Source organism: Danio rerio, chromosome 20, assembly GCF_052040795.2.
Source record: "Danio rerio strain M-AB ecotype USA chromosome 20, GRCz13ab, whole genome shotgun sequence".
In the NCBI taxonomy this organism is placed as follows: domain Eukaryota; kingdom Metazoa; phylum Chordata; class Actinopteri; order Cypriniformes; family Danionidae; genus Danio; species Danio rerio.
Window position 1 is genome coordinate 3,247,741 of NC_141040.1, and position 25,798 is coordinate 3,273,538.

Below are 25,798 nucleotides of genomic sequence, written 5' to 3' on the forward strand. Positions count from 1 at the left end.
ATAATAATAATAATAATAATAATAATGATGATGATGATAATAATAATAATAATAATAATGATAATAATAATAATAATAATAATGATAATAATAATAATAATAATAATAATAATAATAATAATAATGATAATAATAATGATAATAATAATAATGATAATAATAATAATAATAATAATAATAATAATAATGATAATAATAATAATAATAATGATAATAATAATAATAATAATAATAATAATGATAATAATAATAATAATGATGATGATAATAATAATAATAATAATAATGATAATAATAATAATAATAATGATGATAATAATAATAATAATAATAATAACATTAAATGTTGGCAACTGCCACCTGGTTTCAAGATGGGTCGACCCAATCTGAGGTTACCCCGACATAATCAAAATCTGGCAAGAATGTCATATTAATTCACCATTTGTACACCAAAATAAATAGTGAATGTGCGTGTCCGTGGGTGGGGCTGTGTCGGTGGCTGAATTTTTGTCTCAGTCCGCCCCTGACCTATATGGTTTCACTCTGCGTGTGCCTTCAAACGTTCTCCAAAAATAGCTTTGAGGGCAGTTTTCTTTAAATATTTATGTGCATAAGCTTTCCCTTCATAGTTTAAAGGTGCCGCTTGCTTACTTTCCTTCAGATTACTGGCCACAGAGGAGTTAACCGCCAATTGCACTGCTGTATGTTTAATGCAGAGGATTCACTACAGTGAACTCTGGTGTACTGTAGCTTAATACAGCCTAAAGTTGTTTAGAAAAAAGGTACATTGAGTAATTTGTTAATAGTTGTTAGTTATTGTATTACCACAAGTACTGTAATACAGTATGGTTAAAAAAATATAAAGTATTTTACTATACTTTGGATGTGGGCAGTCTTTAAAGAATTTAAAACTTTGAAGTATAACAACTGAACCTTTGCCTATGATTGAAAATTTGAAAGGAACAAATGATCAAAGATGCCCTTTTGATCACACTAAATATAGAAACAGCATGTCTCAGATCTGATGGTGTTCAACAGGGGGCAGCACAACCCTAAAAACAAGCCAAACATTAACCAGATCTAGATTGACATTCTCTCACCAGTGTTTGTTTGAAAAGTCCTGACTAAACAGGCCCGGACAAAAATCTACTGTTTAAGTATAAATTAAAGCGTCTGTATGGATTTTCACAGCTGTTTTAATTCATGTATTTTGATATAAATTAAAATAAAATAATGTCCTGGAAAAAGTTACACTAGACAGGCCTACTTTCCTCTTCTCTGACATTATTCTTAGTGTCTAAAAATGCAGAAGTGTTTCACTGATTATTCGCTGCTAGAACAGCTTAACTTGGTGTGACCAGCTGGTTTTTGGTTTACTGGACTTGTGTCCAGTCAGTGTAATGTCCTGGCTTTTATGCAGCTGCAGAGGTAGGCTATAAAGTGGCCGCAAGGAACTATGACGGCAACCAAAAAATCCAAATGAATAAATAAAATAATCGTTCATTAATTATAATCAAGTTAAAATAATCAATTAATCAAGATTTAGATGTTAGACTAAATCGCCCAGCTCTATTCAAAAGCACATTAAAGTTGTAATGAGCAATGAGTATCCAGCTTATTAATACTAACGCTTCCCATCATTGTGACAATTTTCACTGCACATTTTCTTTTTGGCCTTTTTGCCTTTATTAGATAGGACAGTATTGAGACAGAAAGCGAAGTTGGAAAGAGAGAGGGGGGCGTAGGGTAGGGAAATGTCCCCAAGCCGGGATTCGAACTCAGGTCGCCCTGATGTGCTACTGCATCATATGTCGGCGCGCTAACCACTAGGCTATTGCGCTGACAGCATTTTCTTTTTAAAGGTTCAGGACACCCTGGAGAACTTTTTTTTTTGTATATTAACAGATGTGTGTGTGTTGAGCATCAGTTAAGACGATGTTAGCACCTGTCAGCTTTAATTGTGGGGAAAACTGGATAATTTTGAGCTTTTGTCAGCTCATTTCAGCTTCCGGGTTTAAAATGATTTTTGGGGCGGGATCAAAATCGGCGACGTAGCGCAGAACTGCAAGTGCAATGATGACGCGTCGGTTTCCCATTATTATTCATAGCGGAGTTTTCTTATCCTATGAGAAGAGCCGGCTGCTTAATTATTCATGAGACCTGCCAGACCTGCCAGAGTCAAGCCCGAGCTGTGAGACACAGACCGACAGTATTTAGCCGTTCATGAAGGCTCATATGCGTTTGTTTCCATGATCCACGGGGTTTGTTGCATGTTTTACCCCACGATCTTGTCAGGGCCGATCATACAGCAAAGCTGTGTGTGTGCTGCAAGCATTTTTGTCGGGAGAGCAGCACGAGAATTAGAGAATGGCGGACGCTGTCTTTTATCAGGAGTTCGTTCACATTCAGACACATCACTGTGCTGCTGTGTTCGCCTAAATCCTCCAGATTACCAGCAGGACTAATAGTTAAAATAGACAGGTCAGGAGACCTGCTGCACTGAGTCTGCTGGATACGGGGATTGAGGGAGAATCCTCATTTATAGGGTTTATATGAACACATTTATCTTTATAATGATATAAATTGTGGTTATGTGTATATGAAATTACGAATAACAAATGTAGCAGGGCATTAAATCACTGTTCATTTCTTTGCATTTTAACTTTGGGAACTATAAACTCATGCGTCTCCTCATGGTTTGTCTCAGTTTGTGAGCTAACTGTCAACAACAGTTGTTCGCTCACGTTCTCCCCTGCTGGCCACGCCCACTCCTGCCCGATGCTCGCGGAGCTCCACGCCCATTAATCATGCATCTTTTTAAAAAATTCTGAAGTAGACTTTAACCGAAATTGGAGGGTGTCATGGCCCTTTAAGGCAGACTGTGTCTTACCTTCACCCATCGGGACGTCATGGGCCATGCTTTGAGATTTCTCTGGCATGGCACTGAGGCCTCACACCTATAAATGAGAAAAGAAATGTTAACATCTCTGACAACAGTTTCAGTTTCCTTTATTTATGTCATACAACACATGACAATAGAGTTGTAATGCAGAAAGAAATTACGTTGCAACAGACCCAACAAGAACATAAAAAACATCACTATACAAGCACGATAAAATCCTAACATAATAAATAAGCTTTTATAATTACATTAAAATATAATTATATAAGATGTAACCTACTTTAAAAAATCTCTGAAGAGAATAACTTAATACTTAAATACCTATTTCACCATTTGGTGTAATATTAACAATTTATGCTAGTTTAACACATTTATTGATTTATTATTTAACACTAGCTATCAACACTGCTTAAGAAATGGTACTATTCAAAACTCTTATAATGAGCGCGTCCATAGAGGGCGGCAGTATAGAGAGGGCGGCATCCGCAACACCCCCCTTACCACCCGCGTCCTCAGTTATGTCCGCAACACCCCCCTTACCACCCGCGTCCTCAGTTATGTCCGCGACACCTCCCTCACCATCCGATGTTTCCCAGAGATGGGTTGCAGCAGGAAGGGCATCTGCTGCGTAAAAACTTGCTGGATAAGTTGGCGGTTCATTGCGCTGTGGCGACCCCGGATTAATAAAGGGACAAAGACGACAAGAAAATGAATGAACGAATGAACTAATAATTCAGGGAGGCTAATAATTCAACTATGTTGCATTCATTTATTTATTTGATATGATTACAGACGTTACAGCAGACTACTTCACACTGTAATTGATCTGCAGTTATAATCAAATCATGTTCATAGAAAAGTTAGTAATAAACACTTACACAAAAGTATTTATGTGTAGTATTTCAGAAGTATTTATGTGTATTGTGAGAAGTGCTTCTTATATAATATGGAAGGCCTGTACAGCTTTACTGTAGACATATTCTCAAGTGAAAATGACTTTCTGTTGTACACCACGCCCACCAAAAGAGTACCACTGGTATCCTTTTAGAAGTGGGAACGCACACCCGGCTGGGTCAGTTGGCATTTCTGTGTGGAGTTTGCATGTTCTCCCTGTGTTCACGTGGGTGATCCGGTTTCCCCTATAGCCCTTAAACATGTGGTACAGGTGAATTGAATAAGCTCAATTGTCTATAGTGTATATTTGTGAATGATTGTGTATGGACGTTTCCCAGTGATGGGTTGCAGCTGAAAGGGCATCCACTGTGTAAAACATATGCTGGATAAGTTGGCGGTTCAATCCGCTGTGGCGACCCAAGATTAATAAAGGACCTAAGCCGAAAAGAAAATTAATGAATGAATAATCTGGACTAAGTATGACACACAATGATTGTTTATTATTTTAGGCTGCTTGACACATCAGACGTTTGATGGCCCATCTGATTTATAGTGCAAAGCAGCTCATGTTTCATTCCCACTGTAAATACGGTGTGTGTTTTAAGTCTCTATAGCATTTCAACATATGACAATGGAAGGAAAAAGCTGGCTTGGATCAGCACACAGTTGCGATCTGACCTCTACATGTTGAAATCAATGCCCATTGCCCTACTTTACAACTGTAGCATTGCTTAAAGAGATAGGTCACCCAAAAATGGCATTTCTGCAATAATTTACAGTACTCACTTTATTTTTTTTTTAACCTATTTGAGTTTGGTTTCTCTGCTGAACATAGAAGAAGTCATTTTGAAGAATAATTGATGGTACTCATTGACTTCCATGGTCATTTTTTTTGTATGGAAGTCAATGGGTACCATTAACCAGTGGTTCAAAGCCACACAAGGTAGAGCACAGGTGTCAAACTCAGTTCCAAAAGGGCCGCAGCTCGGCACAGTTTAGTTCCAACCCTAATTAAACACATCTGATCAAACTAATTGAGTCCTTCAGGCTTGTTTGAAACCTACAGGTAAGTGTGTTGGAGCAGGGTTGGAACTAAACTGTGCAGGGCTTCGGCCCTCCAGGAATTGAGTTTGACACCCCTGAGGTAGAGTAAACAGTGTGGCAATTGTCTTTCTTGGATGAACGATCACAAATGATAAAGAATTTACAAGCATCAACATCAATGTGCTCTTAACTACGAAAAACCTTTACGGTCTTTCCAGATAATTAATGATGATCATGGAAAACAAGTTTGCTTCTGTAATAAAGGGCAGTAGCAAAAACAGGCTGTTCAATTTCAAGGGTGAGGGAGAGCGCAAAACAATAAACACAATTCAATTATAGAGCTTTTTTTAACAAGACAAGTTGCTTGAGTTATGATGACTATGCATTGTTGACTTATTAAAACAAAATAACATTAAGAAATGTACAGCAAACACACTCATATATATATATATATATATATATATATATATATATATATATATATATATATATATATATATATATATATATACATACACACACACATACATATATATATATATATATATATATATATATATGCTCAGAAAGTGGCATAAGTTTTATAATTATATGACAATTTGAAATGTTGTTTTCTTTTTATGGATTGCCTGATGCACACATAATACGACATTAAATAAATTATATCAGGTTTTTTCAAAATAATTAAATTACTCTACAAAATAAAAATTGTACATTTTAAATGAAACCTTGTGACTGAAAGGCCCAGCGACTATTTTGCTTGCGAAAGTTAAATTATTTCCATATCGATAAACAGATGATGAATCTATTTTATCCCGCCTTTCTTGAATCCGTTTTATCCTTTGCTCTGGTGTCATGGTTTGGAAATCTTTCTGTCAAGAATAAAAATTCACTAAATCAAATAGTTAAGTGGTCCAGTAAGCTGACCGGGGTGTCACTAGCCAACCTAGAAGCTGTGTACACTAGGCAGCTAAAGAGAATTACAAATTCAATTTTAAATGACACTGCTCATCCCCTACATTCAGAGTTTCAGCTCCTTCCCTCCGGTCGTAGGTTTCTAGTATTAAGCTGTAAAACGAAACGTTACAAAAATAGTTTTATACCAGCAGCCATTAGACATTTAAATAAGACTTAAGCAGAGATGTTTCAGTGACCTGTATATTTTAAATCATTTTAAATATTTACTTGGGGGAGGGGGGTGGACACTTAAAGTGATTATTTATTTATTCTTTATGTTTATGTTTTATGTCCTAATGCGCATTTGTTGTTGTTACTGTGTGAGTTGCTTTGTGTGGCACTGTTGTAAGATGAGGACTCTTGACTGCAAATCAAATCTACCTTCGGGTATAAATAAAGTAACCTAACCTAACCTAAGCTAACCTAACCTAACCTAACCTAACCTAACCTAACCTAACCTAACCTAACCTAACCTAACCTAACCTAAGGCTTCATTTAAAATATCCTCACACAAAATTTGCCATTCTCACCCGCAAAGCCATTCGGAGGCAGTACTAGTATTATCCATTGCCATTATCCAAGGCAATGGCAGACTAGAAAACTGCTGAGTGAACAAGTTTAAAAACAAGATTTTAGATGAGTAAACTGTAACAACACACTCAAACTGCAACTACTCACTATTCATTGATTTACATCTACAACTAAAACTAGTTTTTAGACTGCATTTAAGCACCAGTGAGGAAAAAAAAGCGTAAGTGATAAAATGAACATTTAATTCACCCAAATACATATAAGTTGTTTTTTTTTTTTAATTTAAATATCTTCTTTTGTGTTAACCAGAAGAGAAAAAATCTCAGGTTCAGAAAAAGTGAAGAGATTGTAAACGAGGACTAAATTTTTTCGCTTCACTTTTGGTTTAAAATCAATATTTTTGAACCATGCAATGTGTTTTTGACTATTACCAGACTATTACCAGTGCAATATTAGACATAAGATGGTTTTGTGATCCTGGTTCACAAATGTTATTGTTTTTTGGCTTGTGTTTTTTTAAACAGTATAATGTAAGTTAGCTAATGATTAAATTGTAAAACTTAAAAATGTATATAATCACTTAATATAGTATAAATAATTAATACAGATGATTTTTGGTTTTGGTTTTTAGCCAAGTGCATCCAGAATTTTCAGTTTTGGCCCAGAATTTTCCTTTCGGTGCATGCCTACTGTCAATGAATACCACTTAATAGTTGAATTAGGGTGCTTTCACACCTACACCTACACTACACTGTTTCGGAACGTGTCTCGTTTGCCCAGTTAGCGTGGTACGTTTGGCATATGTGATCCGCGCCAAAGTAATCACTCCGAGATCGCTTGAATGAGGTGGTCTCGGCTCGATTGAAACGAACCCTGGAGCGGTTCGATTGCAGTGAGAAAGCAATCCGATCCGAGCGCGGTTATATCACAGTGTTTTATGGATATGTAATAGGCTTACGGCTATATGAAGAGAGAATTATGAGTAGGGCGGGAAGTTTCGCGAGTCTCCGGATGCCCGCAAACGAGTGATGATCTCCCGGTAATCTCGCGTCTCCCTCCCGGTCCTCAAATAGGCATGGTCGTGCACCCTTCTCACCCCTCCCCACCGTGTCTCTCCTCAGACACGTCACGCGCGCGCACCCTGTCAATCACCACCAAACCACCACCTCTCCTGACAGCTGAGCTGGACGCTGCAAAACAAACCATGAAACTCGGACCAATGTAAGGAGAGTTTACTCGCACGTGACTTGTTTTAGCTCTTTTAGTCCGTTTAGGAACTTTGCAATGTGAAAGCGAATCGCTCCAAAAGCAAAGAGCAACAATGTAACAATTTTAATCTCTGTTTCGGAACAACTGAATCAATTCACAGGTGTGAAAGCACCCTTAATCTCTCGTCTTGGTCAACAATAACTTTTTAGGGAGGTTAAACACAGTTGTGTGCCAACAGTTTGTAAATATATCCAGTTTTTTTTAGAATGACACTTGTATAAAAAGTCTAGAAACACTTTGACATTCTCCCACTGTGCATGTCATCAGAGCAGGAAACCACCACACATTAGTGGCGATCTTTCCCTCATTAGTATAGGACATTGGTCTTGTTTTTAAATCTGCCACTATGCTGACACACAGGCGATTGTAGCTCCGCCCTCTTCTGAAAAGATCTCATTTGAATTAAAAGCAACAGTCACCAAAATGGCACAATTAGGATCAAAACAGGCAGTTTCAAAGAGTTATAAGACATTATTTGTGGGGTATATACTCAAGGGACGTTAGAAACCTAATTATCATCTTGTAAAAAGAGACTTAATAGGTCCCCTTTAAGACAAAGCACTTCTAACATAATAACATAAGACACAGCATAGCATAACTAGTTGCATACAACACTGCTTATCAAAAAGTAAATCAAAGCAAATTATATTCCTTCTTCTAGGTCAATTTGATATTTTTAGTTCACAAGGACCATCAAATGTTGGTGGGCATCGAGTTACCCCTCCAAAACCTGGTTTGCCTATAGTTGTTTTATATTGGGTGACATTTTAAATTAGCGAGCTGAACTAGATCTATTTCTTGTCATTTCAATCTATTCACAATAAAGTCCTCCTCGGTGTTTGTCGATATTAAAACACTTCCTCTGATTGCTTCTTAAAATGCAGACATCTATGCATTTAGGCTGACTTTTCTATAAGATGCTGATGACACTCACCATGCTGAAGTAACTCCTAAAGCTCCGAAAAGCAGGCATGATGCGAAATGGATATGTAAGAAACTACAACTTGTTCTCAAACTTGGCTAAAAAGAGAGAAGGGGGTTAAAGGACACAGCTAGAGAACAACAATGAACAAACAACCCCTTACAGCCCAGTGCCAGATCACATGACAAGGCAAAGCACAGATACAAGAAGGGCCTATTATGGGAGCATCTATCTTGCACCGCACTAAACTGTGCAGACCGACGACAACATAGATAAACACCAATTGAACAAATAGTGCTAATATGCATAACTTTTCATCTATACATCATTTGGTTTAGAGTGTCTGTTTGCAGAACTTATTTGCACTAAATGTCTGATTTGAACAGTCAAATCAACGAATATCAACCACAGTATTCATTTCCTCTTTATTTCTAAAGCACTTTTACAAGGGAGTAAAAGATTGTGTAGATTGTGTCAAAGCAGCTTAACATAGAAGTTCTAGTAAACTGAAACTGCTTCAGTCCATTTTCAGTGCTGAAGTTTAGTTTAGTTCAGTTCATTCATTCATTTTCTTGTCGGCTTAAGCCTGGTTTATACTTCTGCGTCAAGTGACCGGCGTAACCCACGGCGCATGCAACGCACGTAGCTGTGCATTTATACTTCTGCACACTGTCTCTGTTGGTCTGCATTAACACTTCCGAAACGCTAGTGGGCAGTGAGGTGTAAATGTTCCTCTGTGTCGAGTTTCTTCGCTGCTGTTTTGCTTTTCCTGAACACTTCCGGGATGTACAAGTGGCTCAAACTCGCTCATTTTGAGGCAGAAACCGGAGGACGTGCAACAACTTTAACTATGAGGTAAACACAAAACAAAACTTTCCATCCGGAGCTCCTTCGCGGGACTCCACACTTGTAAACAATCGCTCCATCAGGCTCGCACCATTCACGCGGCTCTCAGTCCTGCCCAGACTCGTCAGCGCTACCAAGCCAACCAATCACAGAGCTTGCGCTACGCGTTGTTGCGACGTGTAGTTACATTTTGTGAGAGGTGCACGTCAGCGACGCCGACGGCCACAGCGAAGGGCTATGCGTCAACGCCGTAGCATACGCCGGCGTTTGACGCAGATGTATAAATCAGCCTTTAGTCCCTTTATTAATCCGGGTTAATAAAAACTAAAGTTTTTATAAAAAATAACGTTTTTCCTTAAAAAAAAAAGCAAAATAATCTGCCAATAGGGTAAGCAAAATAATCTTACGTCAAAAGAAAAAACAAGTTTTTGCTTGTTTTAAGGAAAAACTGACTTAATATTGGCATATTATTTCTCAAAACAAGACAATATGTTTTTCTTGTCTATAAAATGCTTCTTGATATAAGAAATTTTAGATTGTTAGGACTGCGTTGTTTTGTTTGTGTGTTTTGATTCTAGATTGGGGGGGTGCCTTCAGCGCACCTGATGCTGGTCAGCGCCCTTATTTAAACCACGGCAGAGAGTTTGTCGGGGCCGCTGTCCATTCACTTGGCAGTTGGCCAGAGCCGCGCTCCTATTTGGCCATTATGCTTTCTTTCGCATCCATACACTATCACTGACAACATTTACCGCCTCCATTCATTTGCATTTCACACTGATTGAACATACTGATACTGATATTTTGATTATATAATTTAAATTGAGTTAAATAAATATTCTTTTTGATTATACTTCTTGTCGTCTCCCTTATTATGTTACATCCCTGAGCCAGGTGTAACAAGATATTTAGACTAGAAACAAGACAAAAAAAAATCTAAGCAAGAAAAGCATATTTTCAGTGTACTTAGACTCACCGCGCAAGCTATGTTTAACACTGCTTATTTTATAAACACATTGCTGCTGATTGGGGTGATATTTTGGCCACACCCACTAAAAAAGTGAATATGTATCTCACACCCTGTTGCTCACCGTTTCAACTGACATAACTGCTGACAAACCTCACCTTTTTCAATCATGTTCACTTTCCCTACACTGCAAAAAATGCTTTTCTTGCTTAGATTTTTTGTCTTGTTTCTAGTCTAAATATCTAAAATTTCATATATCAAGAAGCATTTTCTAAACAAGCAAAACATATTGTCTTGTTTTGAGAAATAAAATGCCAATATTAAGTGAGTTTTTCCTTAAAACAAGCAAAATGATCTGCCAATGGGGCAAGCAAATTAATCTTGTTTTTTCTTTTCACCCCATATTTTGCTTGTTTTAAGGAAAAACTCACCTAATTTTGGCATATTATTTCTGAAAACAAGACCATATGTTTTTCTTGTCTAGAAAATGCTTCTTGATTTAGGAATTTAAGATATTTGGACTAGAAACAAGTAAAAAAATCGAAGTAAGAAAAGCATTTTTTGCAGTGTAGTCTGCGTAGTGACTCCTTTATGGCACTTAGGAGAGGTATCCCAGCAGAGTTATGGTGAGCAATTTTTTGAGAGGGGAGCCATTTTTAATTGCTGATCTACAGAAACAGCCGGCCCACCGAAAGATCCATTTTCCACTTTAAATGCTGTGTTGTTAAACTGCTTTTTTTATGTGGTTTCAGTATTTTAAACTGCTTAAACCATTCAATGATAAACTTTGATGTGATCCATTTCATACACCCTGTTAATTATGCAAGATGATCCCTTGTAGCTTAAATTTGTACAACGTACACCTTCGTTGTCGTTTATTGGATTGTATATTGGCTGGAGATGTGTAGCTAATAGTAACCTCTGTTCTAGGTATATTTGCTTTACACATTTTTAAATAGATTTTCAACTTTATTTAAATGTAATTATCCATTAAAATACTTAAAATTATACTATCAAGAAATATCCACCCTGCTTTGAAAGAGTTTGGCATTGGCCTTAAAAAAAAACCCATATTGGTCAACCACTAGTGACATCTTTCACTCCACATTTCTTTCTAATTTACTACCATGTTGGCAGTGGTGTAAAGTAACTAATTCCAAATACTCAAATGATTGTAATTGAGAAGTTTTTCTCAGGAATTGTAATTTATTAAGTAGATTTATAAATGTGTACCTTTACTTTCCCTTGAGTACATTTTTAGAGCTGTATCTGTACTTTTACTCCACTACTTTCCTTCAACCTGCAGTCACTACTTTACTACTTTCTTGTCTATGGGGATTAGCTAAAGTAGAAAAATCAGTCCTGTAATTCCTGTCTAATCAAATCGCACAGAAAGTAAATCACATGATACTGAACCACATCAACACATGGGCGCTTTATAAATGCAGCAAGCTTTTCAGAAGCATTAAAAATGTCCAAGAAGACGTTTAAAATATTTACACACATTGACACGGACTTTTAATAGACTGGATGTTACTGATGAAAAAATAGATGTCGACTTTATGATGACTGAAATCACCAACAGCCTTAAACAATCACTAAATGACAGGAATGAAAAAATGGAAGAACCGAACGAAGGAAGGACCAAATAAATGAAGGAAGGATTCAAGGAAGGACTAAACAAACTAAGGAAGAAAAAGAAGAAAGGAAGGATGGAACGAATGAATGATTGGACAAAGGACCTAATGAGAGAAGGAACAAAAATTATGAACGAATGAATGAGCGAGCAAATGAAAGGAGGAATGAAGAAAGGACCAAAGAAATGAACAAATGAATGAAGGAAGGACAGAACAAAGGACGTAATGAAGAAATGAACAAAAATATAAATGAACGAACGGACAAAGGACCAAATGAATGAAGTAAGGATTCAATAAAGAACTGAACAAACTAAAACCGAACGCACGAATGAACAAAGGACCTGATGAATCTAGGAACAAAAATATGAATGAGCGAACAAATGAAGGGAGGAACGAAGGAACAAACGAATATAGGACAATCACTAAATGCACTGCAGAATGCACAAACTGCATGTAAATGCAAAACAACTTTATACAGCGTAATACTCACTACTCGCTACTCTTGAGTACTTTTAAAAGTGCTACTTTTACTCATACTTTGAGTAATATTTACAGCAGATACTTTTACTCTACTCGCACTACATTTTTGTGCAAGTAATGGTACTTTTACTTGAGTGTGAGTTTTCAGTACTCTTTCCACCACTGCATGTTGGAGATGAAGTAAGTCGTAAGCTAATCTACCATTTGCAGGTCCTTTATGTGGAGAAATCAAAAGATATGTCCAAAAGCATCTTTGTAAATGTTCAAAATGTTGTTGGAGACAAAATATAAGACAAAATATAACTCTAAAACATATATCTGTCATCAGGTTAGATTTGAATAATTTAATCTCTTATTTGAGCCTCCTCACCTAACCATCATCGCTCTCACATATCCGCCATATTTTCAGTGTAGTTCTAATCAAATCCGCAAGCAACGTGCAATATGCCGGGAGTTATTTTGGCCATTTATAAACCTATTTTATCTAAATGTGTCAACATGTTTCATACCTGAAGTTAGGATTACAGACTTAATTTGAATGAATTCGAGTGCATTACAGTCAGTGGGAAGATACAATTAGTGACATTACATCATCGTGAATGATGTGATGACTCAAAAGAACCGCTAAACCAGTTTGTAAACTGGTTCATTAAAATGAACAAGTTCATAGTAAAGAACCAGACCTCCCATTACTAATCAGCTGCCCAAAACTCCTGTGAAATTCAGTAAATAAATTCATTAAATGACTGATTCCAGTGACGCTCCAGGGACAGACGAGTCTTCGCTGAGGCCATCTTCCAGCCTAAACCACGGCGAATGAAGCTCTGCACAAGACTTTTGGCCAGCGGAGAAATTAAAATGGTCGTGCCCAACTGAGTCTGGTTCCCTCAAGGTTTTTTTTCTTCACTCCCATCAGGTGAAGTTTTTTTTCCCCTCTCCGCTGTCGCCACTGCCTCGCATGGTTCAGGATTGGTAGAGCTACGCATCGATGAATTGGCTCTTCAGTGTTTGAACTCTCAGTAATGATTAAATCACACTGAACTGAGCTAAACTGAACTGAACTGAACTTAAACACTAAAACCTGAACCACACTGTTCCAGTTACTATGACCATTTATGTGAAGCTGCTTTGACACAATCTACATTGTAAAAGCGCTATACAAATAAAGCTGAATTGAATTGAATTGAATATTTACCTTACTACATAAATGTAATTAATTTGTGTTACATCATGGTTTGGTGACTTTACTCTGATTACAAAAACTTATAGAAGAAAAAAAAAACGCACAACAATGAATTAATAAGTGTGCTTCAGCTTTTAGGTGAGAGAGCAACAGATTTACCAGTCAAATTACAAGCCTCCAATATCAGGGTTATGCAAATGCTCAGTCAGTGAACCAAGTGGTTCTGCACTGCAGTTCTGCTTCATTTGGCCCACTGACCCATTCCAAGCCACTCATTATCTTCCACTCCGGAAGTCTTTGATGAAACGAAGAAGAAAAAAACGTCAACTATTTCAAAAACCTCAACTATTTAAATTCCAAACGTCACCCAAACAGCAACATTAAAGAAACATGATTTCCTTTTAGAGGAAAAAAGCTAAATTGTCTACAAGGTGGCAACAGTTTTTAAACAAAGCGGTCCTTCCTTATCAGTCAACATCAGGAAATTAAAAATAATCGTCTAGAACTCCAACTCGGCCAAAGGCAGGACTAGAAAAGGAACTGGGTGTGTCTGCAATTATTTTGACAGGTTAGGCACAATCTCACAAGGGACCCATCGACTAAAACTTCCACAACTTCTGCCAAGCATCAGGAGCTGTATGTATTATCAAATGAACTGTTTGTTGCGGTCTATCAAAACATCACAAGCTGCATAAACAAATTACTTTAAACTTCACTACTTCACACTTCTTGAAAGTTCTTGAAGATCCTTCTACGTGACTGGTAAGCCAGAATGCTGATGTAAACAGAGCTAACAGCGCTGTGTGTGTAAGTAGCAGTTGTGTTGAGTCTGTGGTAGAGTGGAGGCAGTGGCTAATCTTAAATAATAAACAAGAAAAAAAGGAAAAGAAAAGAAATTTCTTTCACTTTATTTACATTCGGAAATATAAATTTATATACTTTTACTTGTAAAACATTAATTTTTAAAGAGTTAATGAGCAGTTACTGTATAAATCCCCCCCTGAAAAAACAGCCTAAACCAGCCTAGGCTGGTTGGCTGGTTTTAGAGGGGTTTTGGCCATTTCCAGGCTGGTTTCCAGCCATTTTCAGCCTGGTCTTAGCTGGTCAGCCTGGGAGATGACCAGCTAAAACCAGCTTGACCAGTCTAGCCAGGCTGGGAGCCCAGCCAAAACCAGCTATGTCCAGCTTAAACCAGGCCGGTCAAGCTGGTTGTAGCTGGATTTTGCTGGTCAGGCTGGAAATGGCTGGAAACCAGCCTGGAAATGGCCAAAACCCCTCTAAAACCAGCCAGGTCAACCAGCTAAAACCAGACAACCAGCCTAGGCTGGTTTAAGCTGGATTTTTCAGCAGGGTCTTACACGTTGCACATACTGTAAACAAAGCAAGTGCTGACTAAAAGGGAATAATTTAATTAAAATTCTGAGAAGAAAATCTGAACAGTGGACAAATTCTCTCAATAAAACAAAACATAATGAAACAAAACCAAAAAGAAGCCGGCTGCTTGCTTCACATGCAAGTCAGATACTCGTGTCTTCAACAGAATAAGCTACAAAGAGGACAAGACTTTCTGCAAGAAGTTAATGAACTACTATAATGGCTAATGATGCACTAGTATGCTCCCTAGGCAGGCAGCTCACTTGATTTGAGACATTTTCAACGAGACTGCCCATGTTCTTGAATCCTGACAATGAAGAAACATGAAAAGCTTGAAGGAATTTTCCCATCTTCAATAAATAAGTCTTAATGAAATGTACAAAGCCTGTGGTGGCATGCACACAAACTGACACAATCTTTTATTTGATATTTTGTTCTAATAAGTGGAGCATTCCTTAGATACCGAGTCATTATTCCTCCCTCTTTCACAATTCTCTGACAGATAAATATATTACACGAGTTATACAATTGAAGCGCTTCCTACAGGAGCTTGAAAAACTTCTGGGCTGCTGTCATTTCCTCTCTTTATTTAAGCCGTTATAAATAAAAATGTAGCCTTGATACACGGTAAAAAGTGGAAACTTAAATTACTTTGACTTGTTACAATTAAATGAGTTAAGTTTGACAAACTTAATTTATGACAGTTTTCAGTAATAAATTAAATTGGTTATTTTAGGTGTAACAGATTTTTAATAATTTATTTATGGCAAATACTTGTAATTGCCACAACACATAACAGTACTATTTTTATATTAGCATGGGAAGGGAATTAATTGTACTGTAATAAAAGTATTTTAACTATTATTATTATTATATTATTAATGTTATACTAAATGTTTTGTACTGTACAGTTTGTACTGTTCCATTCTTGTTTTCTTAAATAAATTACTAAAACTTGTTACACCTAAAAGGACTAAATTTATTACTGAAAACTGTCATAAAAAATAAGTTTGTCAAACTTAATTCATTTAATTGTAACAAGTCAAAGTAACTTGTTTAAGTTTTCACTTTATAAAGTGAACTTAAATCTAGGAATAGGATCAAAACTCCCGTTCCCTTTTCAAACTTCAAATCATCGACCAGTGGTTTAAATAGTTTTATATCCAGTAATATCCGCTCGGTTGTCATCCACTACGGCTAGTTAAGGAGGAACATATGGAATGTAACGCACACCCTCAACGTTTGCTTGTAAATATCCCAAATTCTTTGGATTCCTCTAGAAAATCAGTGGATGAAGATAACTGCTCGCACTTTACTAAATCAAAGCCTCATAAAGTAAAACACTTGCTTTGAAATAACGTTTAAAACGTAACGTTAGACTACAGTGCAAACACTTACCAATATGGATAGAGTTTAAAATCCTCGAAATACGTCAAGCGAGCAGTCCGCGGAAGAGTTGCATTTATGTCTTTGGCATGCAAAAAGTCCTGAAAAGCCACGGGAAATACACCGAGAAGAGTGTAACAAACTCCTACGTTCGTTGCTTGTAGCTTCAAGGATGACAGCTCACGCTCCTCCCGTAGCCCTCCGCTTTTTTCGAAAGTGAACGAGTGCGCATGCGCAGAGGTTTCTCAGTTTCTTTGGCATGTCTGTGAGCGCATAAACAAAATTATTTTACAAGTGCACTTATACACTATTAGAAATTAATAGAAACATATATACACCTCGCGTTTTGTATGTAAAACCGCTTGCTTTTTTTCTTTAAATGTGTAATCTTAACATTTTCAATATTTAAATGTGGCTAAATCTCATTTTTTTCTGTCCTTCAACAGAATTTACACTTAAAAACTCTTTAGGTTTACAATTTCTTTGAATTTTAAAATGAAACAATATGTGACAATCATTGTTGTTGTTGTTGCTTTTATTATTAGTTATAGGACATTCTACCAGAAACGTACATTACCCTGCTAAAAAGTCCAGCTTAAACCAGCCTAGGCTGGTTGGCTGGTTCTAGCTGGTCGACCAGCCCGATTTTAGAGGGGTTTTGGCCACTATCAGGCTGGTTTCCAGCCATTTCCAGCCAGGTTTAACTGGTCAGGGTGGGAGATAACCAGCTAAAACCAGCTTGACCAGTCTAGCCAGGCTGGGAGCCCAGCCAAAACCAGCTACCAGGAGTGTCAAGCTGGTTTTAAATGGTTTTAGCTGGTCACTTTCCAGCCTGACCAGTTAAGACCAGGCTGGAAATGGCTGGAAACCAGCCTGGAAGTGGCCAAAACCCCTCTAAAACCAGGCTGGTCGACCAGCTAAAATCAGCCAACCATCTTAGGCTGGTTTAAGCTGGATTTTTCAGCTGGGTATCTGTCCTTGAAATAAAATAACAATACAGTGAAGAAAAAGTATTTCACCCACCCCCCCCCCCAAAAAAAATCTAAAATGGACTGATGGTTGATTTCTGTGAGTTATTCTGTAAATGAGTGTGTCATTCACTTGGTTCACAAATTGTTCTCCTTTATGAAAAAAAAAAAAACACTACAAATGTACAAACCCTGTCACTGTCTTTGTTCTCAGCCCAATTAAACGTACAGCTTTAATAGTTCTGTTATGTTAAAAACTGTTTTTTAGAAGACAAAATACTTCAGAAATGACAAGTTTAAGTTGTTATCATTCACATCAACTGATTAAGAACATGAAATTATGAATCAATTCTACAAATAAATGCAATTTAACAATTGCCCCCATGCTTATGTCATATTTGACATGACCTTTTTTTACTGCTTGAACTGACAATACAAGAACATCATAACGAAGTCCAAAGAATCACAGACAGAACTTTAAAAAGGTCAATATAGGCATAAGAAAAAATTTTTAAATCACATAAAAATACAAGTAATAAAAATAATAAGCACAATTTCACAATTTAAGAACACACTCTACGTTGTTTACATCTGTTTTCATTACTCTACAATCAGTATTATATATTGTGTACTTCCATAGACATTTATATATTTACATTTCATAATTATACTTCAGTCACTTCTGTGTATATATGTGTATTTATGTGTATGATGTGTATGTTGTGTGTATGACTTCACTGTGGATGGCAAAGTAAGACTTTCATTACAGGGAAACCTGTTTCCTTGCTGCGCACATGACAATAAACAATTGAATTGAATTGAAATAGCACCAGACAGAAAGGGAGGGGGAAATAGAATTATATTATTAATAATAATAAAGTAATAATACTAAAAATACTAAATTAAACAAACAAAACTAAACAAATGAATGAAATTATAATGGCACTTAAACAAATAACCATAAGCAAAGCAAGTAAAATCGATAATCTTCTTTAAATACATCCGTATAATACTTCAGGAATCTTAGGTTTTCAGGTTATCCTTAATAAGATGAAGTGATTTTAGGAGAGAGTTAAATTCTATTCTAAAATGAGCAAAAGGAGGGGTAATTATTTACAAATTTCTGTTTGTAAATGAAAAATTTGCCTTATACGATTAAAAAAAAATTATAATGTGTTCCAGGGATTTAGCTTTTAGGTTATAACAATAAAAAATAATGTCTTTTAGATTAAAGCAATTCACAGCATTGGCAAAGCAATTATATGAGAGCTTAGGAGTGACCAAAATTGCTTGGATACTGGACAATCAAAAAACATATGTACAAGTGTCTCCTCTGCTTGTTTGCTCGCATGACATTCTTAAGGCCATGACTCAGAGGAAGTGACATCATTTGACGGAGAAAAAGCTGATAGTGATCAAGTGTGTGCTCTGACAACACTATCATCTGTCAACTTCCTACAGCCAAGAAAGGTGATTTAATAGGAGGTTAAAAATTGATAACTATAAAATATTATAATGTATTCACAACAATCAAATATATGATGTGAACGACATGGCGGAACAAAAAAAAATTAAGAAGGAAAATGGCAAATAAATAACAATGAGAGTAAAGTGGTCCCCTTTAGTTGTGGTGTTACACACACACACACATACACACACACACACACACACACACACACACACACACACACACACACACACACACACACACACACACACACATACACACACAAATCTATCATTTAAAAATAAAAAACACTCTAGTGAAGTCAGAATTATTAACCCCACTGAATTATTATACTCCCTGTTTAATTTTGTCCCAAATTCCTGATTAACAGAGAGCAGATTTATTCAACACATTTATAAACATAATAGTTTTAATAACTCATCTCTAATAACTGATTTATTTTATCTTTACCATGATGATATTAAATAATTTTTGACTAGATATTCTTCACGACACTTCTATACAGCTTAAAGTGACAATTTAAAGGCTTAATTAGGTTAACTAGGCAGGTTAATGTAATTAGGCAAGTTATTGTATAGCGATGGTTTGTTCTGTAGACTACTGAAAAAAATATAGCTTAAAGGGGCTGATGATATTGACCTTAAAATGGTTTTAAAAAATTAAAAACAGCTTTTATTCTAGCAGAAATAAAACAAATAAGACTTTATCCAGAAGAAAAATAATATAGGACATACTGTGAAAATTTCATTGTTCTGTTAAAAATAATTTGGAAAATATTTTTTTTTAAATAAAGGGGATTTAATAATTATGATTGCAAATGTAACTTGACTTTTTTCTTCCTATAAAGATCTTTGAAGAAAGGCCCATTGTAACCCCACTGCCATTTTTCAATTATTACAAAATTTGTGAATTTTTTCTCATATTTATGATTTTATATGAAGCTTTTAGTTGGCGTCACTGGTGTGACCTCCTTTGCTATTAAGGAATTGTAAAAGAAAAGGCGGTTCATTCCATTGTGGCAACCCCAAAATAAAAAAGTGACAATGCCGAATTTTTTTTATTAATTTAAAAGGGAAAAAGAAAAAAAAAAGTTTACCATAATTGGCAGCATGTGGTCAGCAGACATTTTGTAAAATGCATCTTTCATGAAAACTGTCATCGGTGTTGTGTTACTGTTACATTCCCCTCAACTCTGTCTAGGGCAGGGGTGTCAAACTCAATTCCTGGAGGGCCGAAGCCCTGCACAGTTTAGTTCCAACCCTGCTCCAACACACTTACCTGTAGGTTTCAAACAAGCCTGAAGGACTCAATTAGTTTGATCAGGTGTGTTTAATTAGGGTTGGAACTAAACTGTGCAGAGCTGCGGCCCTTTTGGAACTGAGTTTGACACCTGTGGTCTAGGGGGACACAGGTACGCAACAGAATATTAGTGGAGTTTTGTGTGTGTCAGCAATGAGGTCCCATGAGCAACCTCTCAATGGACTAAACAAAAGAAATATGCAACCTGAATAAAGATTAACAAAAGATTTATTGAAGTATTAAGGGAGGGTTCAAAAAAAAAAAAAAAACTTCAAGAGGGGTTTCAAGCCAAAACAACACAGAAAAGTTCTCTAACTGAGAGAAAGAGAAGAACTAAATAATCTATAAAAGAAAAGAAAAGAAAAATACATCAAAATCACTCTCACTCCCTGACTGACGTAAACAGGAGAACACAGTTACAAAAAGGAAAACAGCACCCCCTCTCTACTAACCCAATCCCTAACAAGTTAACTTACAATCAAAAAGAGTTTGAGGCAAAAGCTGTATGAGATGGTCAACAGCAGGGGTCACCAATCCTGGTCCTGGAGGGCCGTTGTCCTGTAGGGTTTAGTTCCAACTTGCCTCAACACACCTGCCTGGATGTTTCAAGTATACCTAGTAAGACCTTGATTAGCTTGTTCAGGTGTGTTTGATTAGGGTTGGAGCTAAAATCTGCTGGACATCGGCCCTCCAGGAACAAATTTGGTGACCCCTGGTCAACAGCATCAACAGAACTTAAACAAATTAAAGCTCCAATATCAACAAATAATGGGGTAACACTTTACAATAAGGTTCATTAGTTAATGCATTTACTAACATGAACTAATCATGAACAAGACATGTACAGCATTTATTAATCATAATTGAACATTTACTAATGCATTATTAACATCCAAACTCATGCTTGTTAACATTAGTTAATGCACCGTGAGTTAACATGAACTCACAATACTGTATTTACATTAACTAACGTTAACTAACATGAACAAATACAGTAGTAAATGTATTGTTCATTGTTTGTTCATGTTAGTAAATGCATTAATTAACATTAACTAATGAACCTTATTGTAAAGTGTGACCAATAATGCTTAAAGATCAAACAAAGAATATATATATATATATGTATGTATATGTATATATATATATATATATATATATATATATATATATATATATATATATATATATATATATATATATATATATGTATATGTATATATATGTGTATATATATATATATATATATATATATATATATATATATATATACACACACACACACAAAGAATACATAAACATATATAAACAAATATATAAACAAAGAATATATATATATATATATATATATATATATATATATATATATATATATATAAAAGTCTTACAAAAGAGCCTCCACACACACACACAAAAACACACTGTTCTATTAGAGACATGCTGCTTAAATGCCCACGCCTTTACCCGTCCTCCAATCCCTGAGTGGTTCATGAGTGGCAGCAGGTGACGTTCATCATCTCCTACTAGGGTGTAGCAGAGAAAGAAAGAAAGAAAAGAGAAAAGAAATACAAAACAGAAACAAATACGTCCTGGGACGTAACAGTTATTTTTCTTATGGCTAACACCACTTCATCTCATCATTACGTTTCTTACTGGTGATTTATTGTGTTACTATGTTTTCCCCCACATCACATTAATACAAATGTGTTGAGACATGTTATAATTTGATATAATACTTGTTTGTAAAGGTTTTTTCGAACATTTCATTTAATAGAGCAAATAAACGAACATCATCGAACAACAAAACCTGAATAAAACAAATAAAACAATCTTCTTATTTGTTGCATATTGATTATTGTTCTGTAACTCTGACCAAAGATGAATCTAATAAAGCAACAACAAAAAGATTGCAAGAAAGTGCAAAGAGATGTTGCTTCTTTTCATAAAAGTCTGGTCTGTTTATTTGGTTCTGGTTAAAGATGGTGGTGTTGTAAACACTTTTATGGCTGTCCTGATGGGATTGGCCGCAATGGTTGACAAACATGTTTGTGACACGTCAAGACGTGTTTTGTTGGAATGTTCATTTTGATAATGACACAGATTGTATGTGTAAAAATTGTTGAAGATAAGGCTGGAAATGGCTGGAAACCAGCCTGGAAATGGCTAAAACCCCTCTAAAACCAGGCTGGTTGACCAGCTAAAACCAGCCAACCAGCCAAGGCTGGTTTAAGCTGGATTTTTCAGCGGGGTATACCAATCCAACCACCTAGAACACCTTAACAACTGCCTAGTAACACTTAAGCAACCACTCAGAACATCTTAGCAACCACATAAAACACCCTAAAGCGCCTTGATCTCTTTCTATTGTAAAAAAAAAAAAACTGTCATTGACTTTACATTGGACATACTAACAACATACCAATCCATACTAACAATACCCTACTGAAAAATCCAGATTAAACCAGCCTAGGCTGGTTGGCTGGTTTTAGCTGGTCGACCAGGCTGGTTTTAGAGGGGTTTTGGCCACTTCCAGGCTGGTTTCCAGCCATTTCCAGGCTGGTCTTAGCTGGTCAGGCTGGGAGATGACCAGCTAAAACCAGCTTGACCAGCCTAGCCAGGCTGGGAGTACAGCCAAAACCAGGTTTGTCCAGCTTAAACCTGGTAAGCTGGATTTAGCTGGTCATTTTTTAGCCTGACCAGCTAAGACCAGGCTGGAAATGGCTGGAAACCAGCCTGGAAATGGCTTAAACCCCTCTAAAACCAGGCTGGTCGACCAGCTAAAACCAGCAAACCAGCCTAGGCTGGATTAAGCTGGATTTTTCAGCAGGGTATACCAATCCAACCACCTAGAACACCTTAACAACTGCCTAGCAACACTTAAGCAACCACTCAGAACATCTTAGCAACCACATAAAACACCCTAGCAACGCCTTAACTACTCAAAACAGCCTAGTAACCACATAGCAACCGCCTGGAACACCCTAACAAACACCTAGCAATGCCTTAGCAACCACTCAGAACACCTTAGCAACCGCCTAGCAATGCCTTTACAACCAGTCAAAAAAACCTATAGGTAACCGCCTAGCAACCACAAGACAACACCCTATCAACCACTCAGAACACCCCATCAATTGCCTAGCAAGAAACATGCTAACATGTATGTAGTTATCTGTCTATACCAACTGTTTCAAACTTCTTAAAAACTAGTTCAGGCTAGGCATTCTCAAGCCACCATACAGTTCGTCTACTAAGAACTTTACTTTACTAGTTTAAAAGTACTGCAATACTTTATCCGCTATATTATTACATAACTTGCGTTCTTTGTAATGCATTAGCCCCAACACTGTACACGACAAACAACACAATTACCCCACAATGTTAATGGAAACATGTTGATACTGTATATCAGGGGTGCTCAACCCTGTTCCTGGAGATCTACCTTCCTGCAGATTTCAGTTGCAACCCATATCAAACACACCTGCCTGTAATTATCAACTGCTGTTCAGGTCCTATATAATTGGTTCAGGTGTGTTTGATCAGGCTTGGAGCGGAACTTTGCAGGGAGGTAGATCTCCAGGAACAGGGCTGAGCAGCCCTGCTGTATATCAAACCCAAAACACCTTTTTTTTCATTGCAAGGGAACAGTAAGAGTGCAAATGTAATCGTAATTTCAGAAACTTAGCTCACTGGAATTTGAAAGATTAGCAATCAAATATTAATGAAAAAAATTGAACTGCAACATAATGAAAAACAACGTCAGCTATTAAAAAAACACTTTTTAGACCAGGCTTTTATATCATTTAATAAATGAAGTTAAGGGTCAACATTTTGTTTTTATTGTGCAATACATGTTCACCGAAAGAGAGCTCGATGACACATGCAGCAAAGGAATATTACAATGGCTGGGGTGTTTTGCTGTTGCATTTCAGACAAGATAGAACAAGTCGTGAATTGCTAGAAGTTGACAACATTCTGAGGAAACATCGTGTGTGTGTTTGACTTGGGTCTAAAACATTCTGTTGTGTTGATCATTTAATTCACCATAAATTAGATTAGAAATTAAACAACAATAAAAAAAAATATCCATAAATCCACGTATTTTTCCAGTTTTTCAAATTTTGGGATTCATGTTTTTATTTTTCCCTGTTTATTGATGCATTTGATCTTGATCTTGCTTTTGGCAACTTCCCAGATAGCATATGAATGTGGGCCACTTTAGGCAGTTATGCGGCACTGGTGGTCTTCCTTCGGCCCAGACAAAATGAATGTGAGCCTGAAGTGGCCCACCTGTACAATGGCAAAGGGGGGCCAAAGATTCAAATTCATATATGGGCCATTTAAGGCAAAGATTTGGCACTTATGGCATAATGTAATCTGCATGTGAGCCTAATGTGGCCCATGTGGAAAATGATCAATTTGGCCCAAATGATGGAGGACAAATGTGGGCCACAGTTGGCAAAAATGTGGCATAGTCATTTAAGAGTAATCTGGGTCTAAACCTAAAGTTGCTCACGTGTGTAAGTGCAGATGTGGCCCAGTTATCTTAAGACATATGTGTGCCAATTTGGCAAATGTTTATCACAGTAAGTTCTGGTTAATGCGGCTGTGAGCCTAATGTGGCCCAGTCATTTTAAAACATATGTGAGCCACTTTTGGTGAATATTCGGCACAGTAAACTCTGGCTAATCCAGTCATTAGCCAATAGTGGCCAAGAGAAGATCTGGAAAATGTAGCCCAGTTATCTTAAAACACATGTGGGCCACTTTTGGTAAATACTGAAATTAATTGAGACACCAATTAACAATGTTAACCAATGTTTAATCCAGTATTCAAGAGTTCACACTTAGATATTGTTTGACAACTTGTTAGCAAGTTAGCAGATTTGGCATGCAGTCCCGGGAGAGAACCCTGAGCTCAGAGATAGTTGAGCCCAGGGCTCCCGCCTGGTCTATAGAGCATGTGAGAGGAGTACGAGATCAGGTGGTTCTCCAGAGCTCCCCTGGTAAAGAAGGAGAAGGGGTGGATGGGGGGTTTCTTCGGAAAAACGAAGATAAGGGAGTAGTTCTAACTAGACTACTCATAGTGAGTTTGGATCAATCTGATTGGCTGGCTAACGAGTGTAGATGAGTGGCCAGCTGCAGTCAATCATATCACGTGCTCCTCTCGAAATTAGTTTGTGAAACTTCACTTAGAAGTGCTGTAACAACATGCCTACACATGCCACAGAATTATGAAGATTTAAAAGCTAAAAAATCTATGGTTCAACTACTGCTGACATCAATAATCAGCGTATGAACCTCAACAACATTGACAATTAACAAAATGAACAAAACTCACAAACAGGGGACTAAAAGTGACTAAATCAACAGCGTCATCATAAACAGCAGAATCAACAGCAGATCATGAAAACTGGAGCATCAATGAGCTGTAGAATGTGTTCATACTGCAATGCATGCTGGGATTTTTGTACTTTGCCACATCCAGCAAGTTTAGGGTGTAGGCCAGATCTGGGCCAGAATAAAAGCAAATTGTGGCCCAGAATAGGGTCAGTTCTGGTTCATTTGGTTGAGTTCTGGCTAATATGTGACATTGCTTTGACTTACTTGTGACCCAGATTTGGCTGGATTTGAGCCACATGAATTATGCTAGCTGGGACTGAAAAAAAAAAATGAAATGG

At 36.8% G+C, this 25,798-nt stretch overlaps 1 protein-coding gene across 1 annotated transcript in view; it reads right to left on the minus strand.

Moving 5' to 3' along the window:
- si:ch73-212j7.3 overlaps nucleotides 1–16,557 on the minus strand; it is a 75,532-nt gene extending 58,975 nt beyond the window's left edge. Inside the window, exons 1-2 of the mRNA XM_087297955.1 lie at nucleotides 16,402–16,557; nucleotides 2,891–2,957 (exon numbers count right to left, since the gene is read on the minus strand). Coding sequence (XP_087154081.1) covers nucleotides 2,891–2,939 — 49 coding nt within the window. The 5' untranslated portion in view covers nucleotides 2,940–2,957; nucleotides 16,402–16,557. The remainder of the gene's footprint in view (nucleotides 1–2,890; nucleotides 2,958–16,401) is intronic.
- Nucleotides 16,558–25,798: the final 9,241 nt, after the last annotated feature.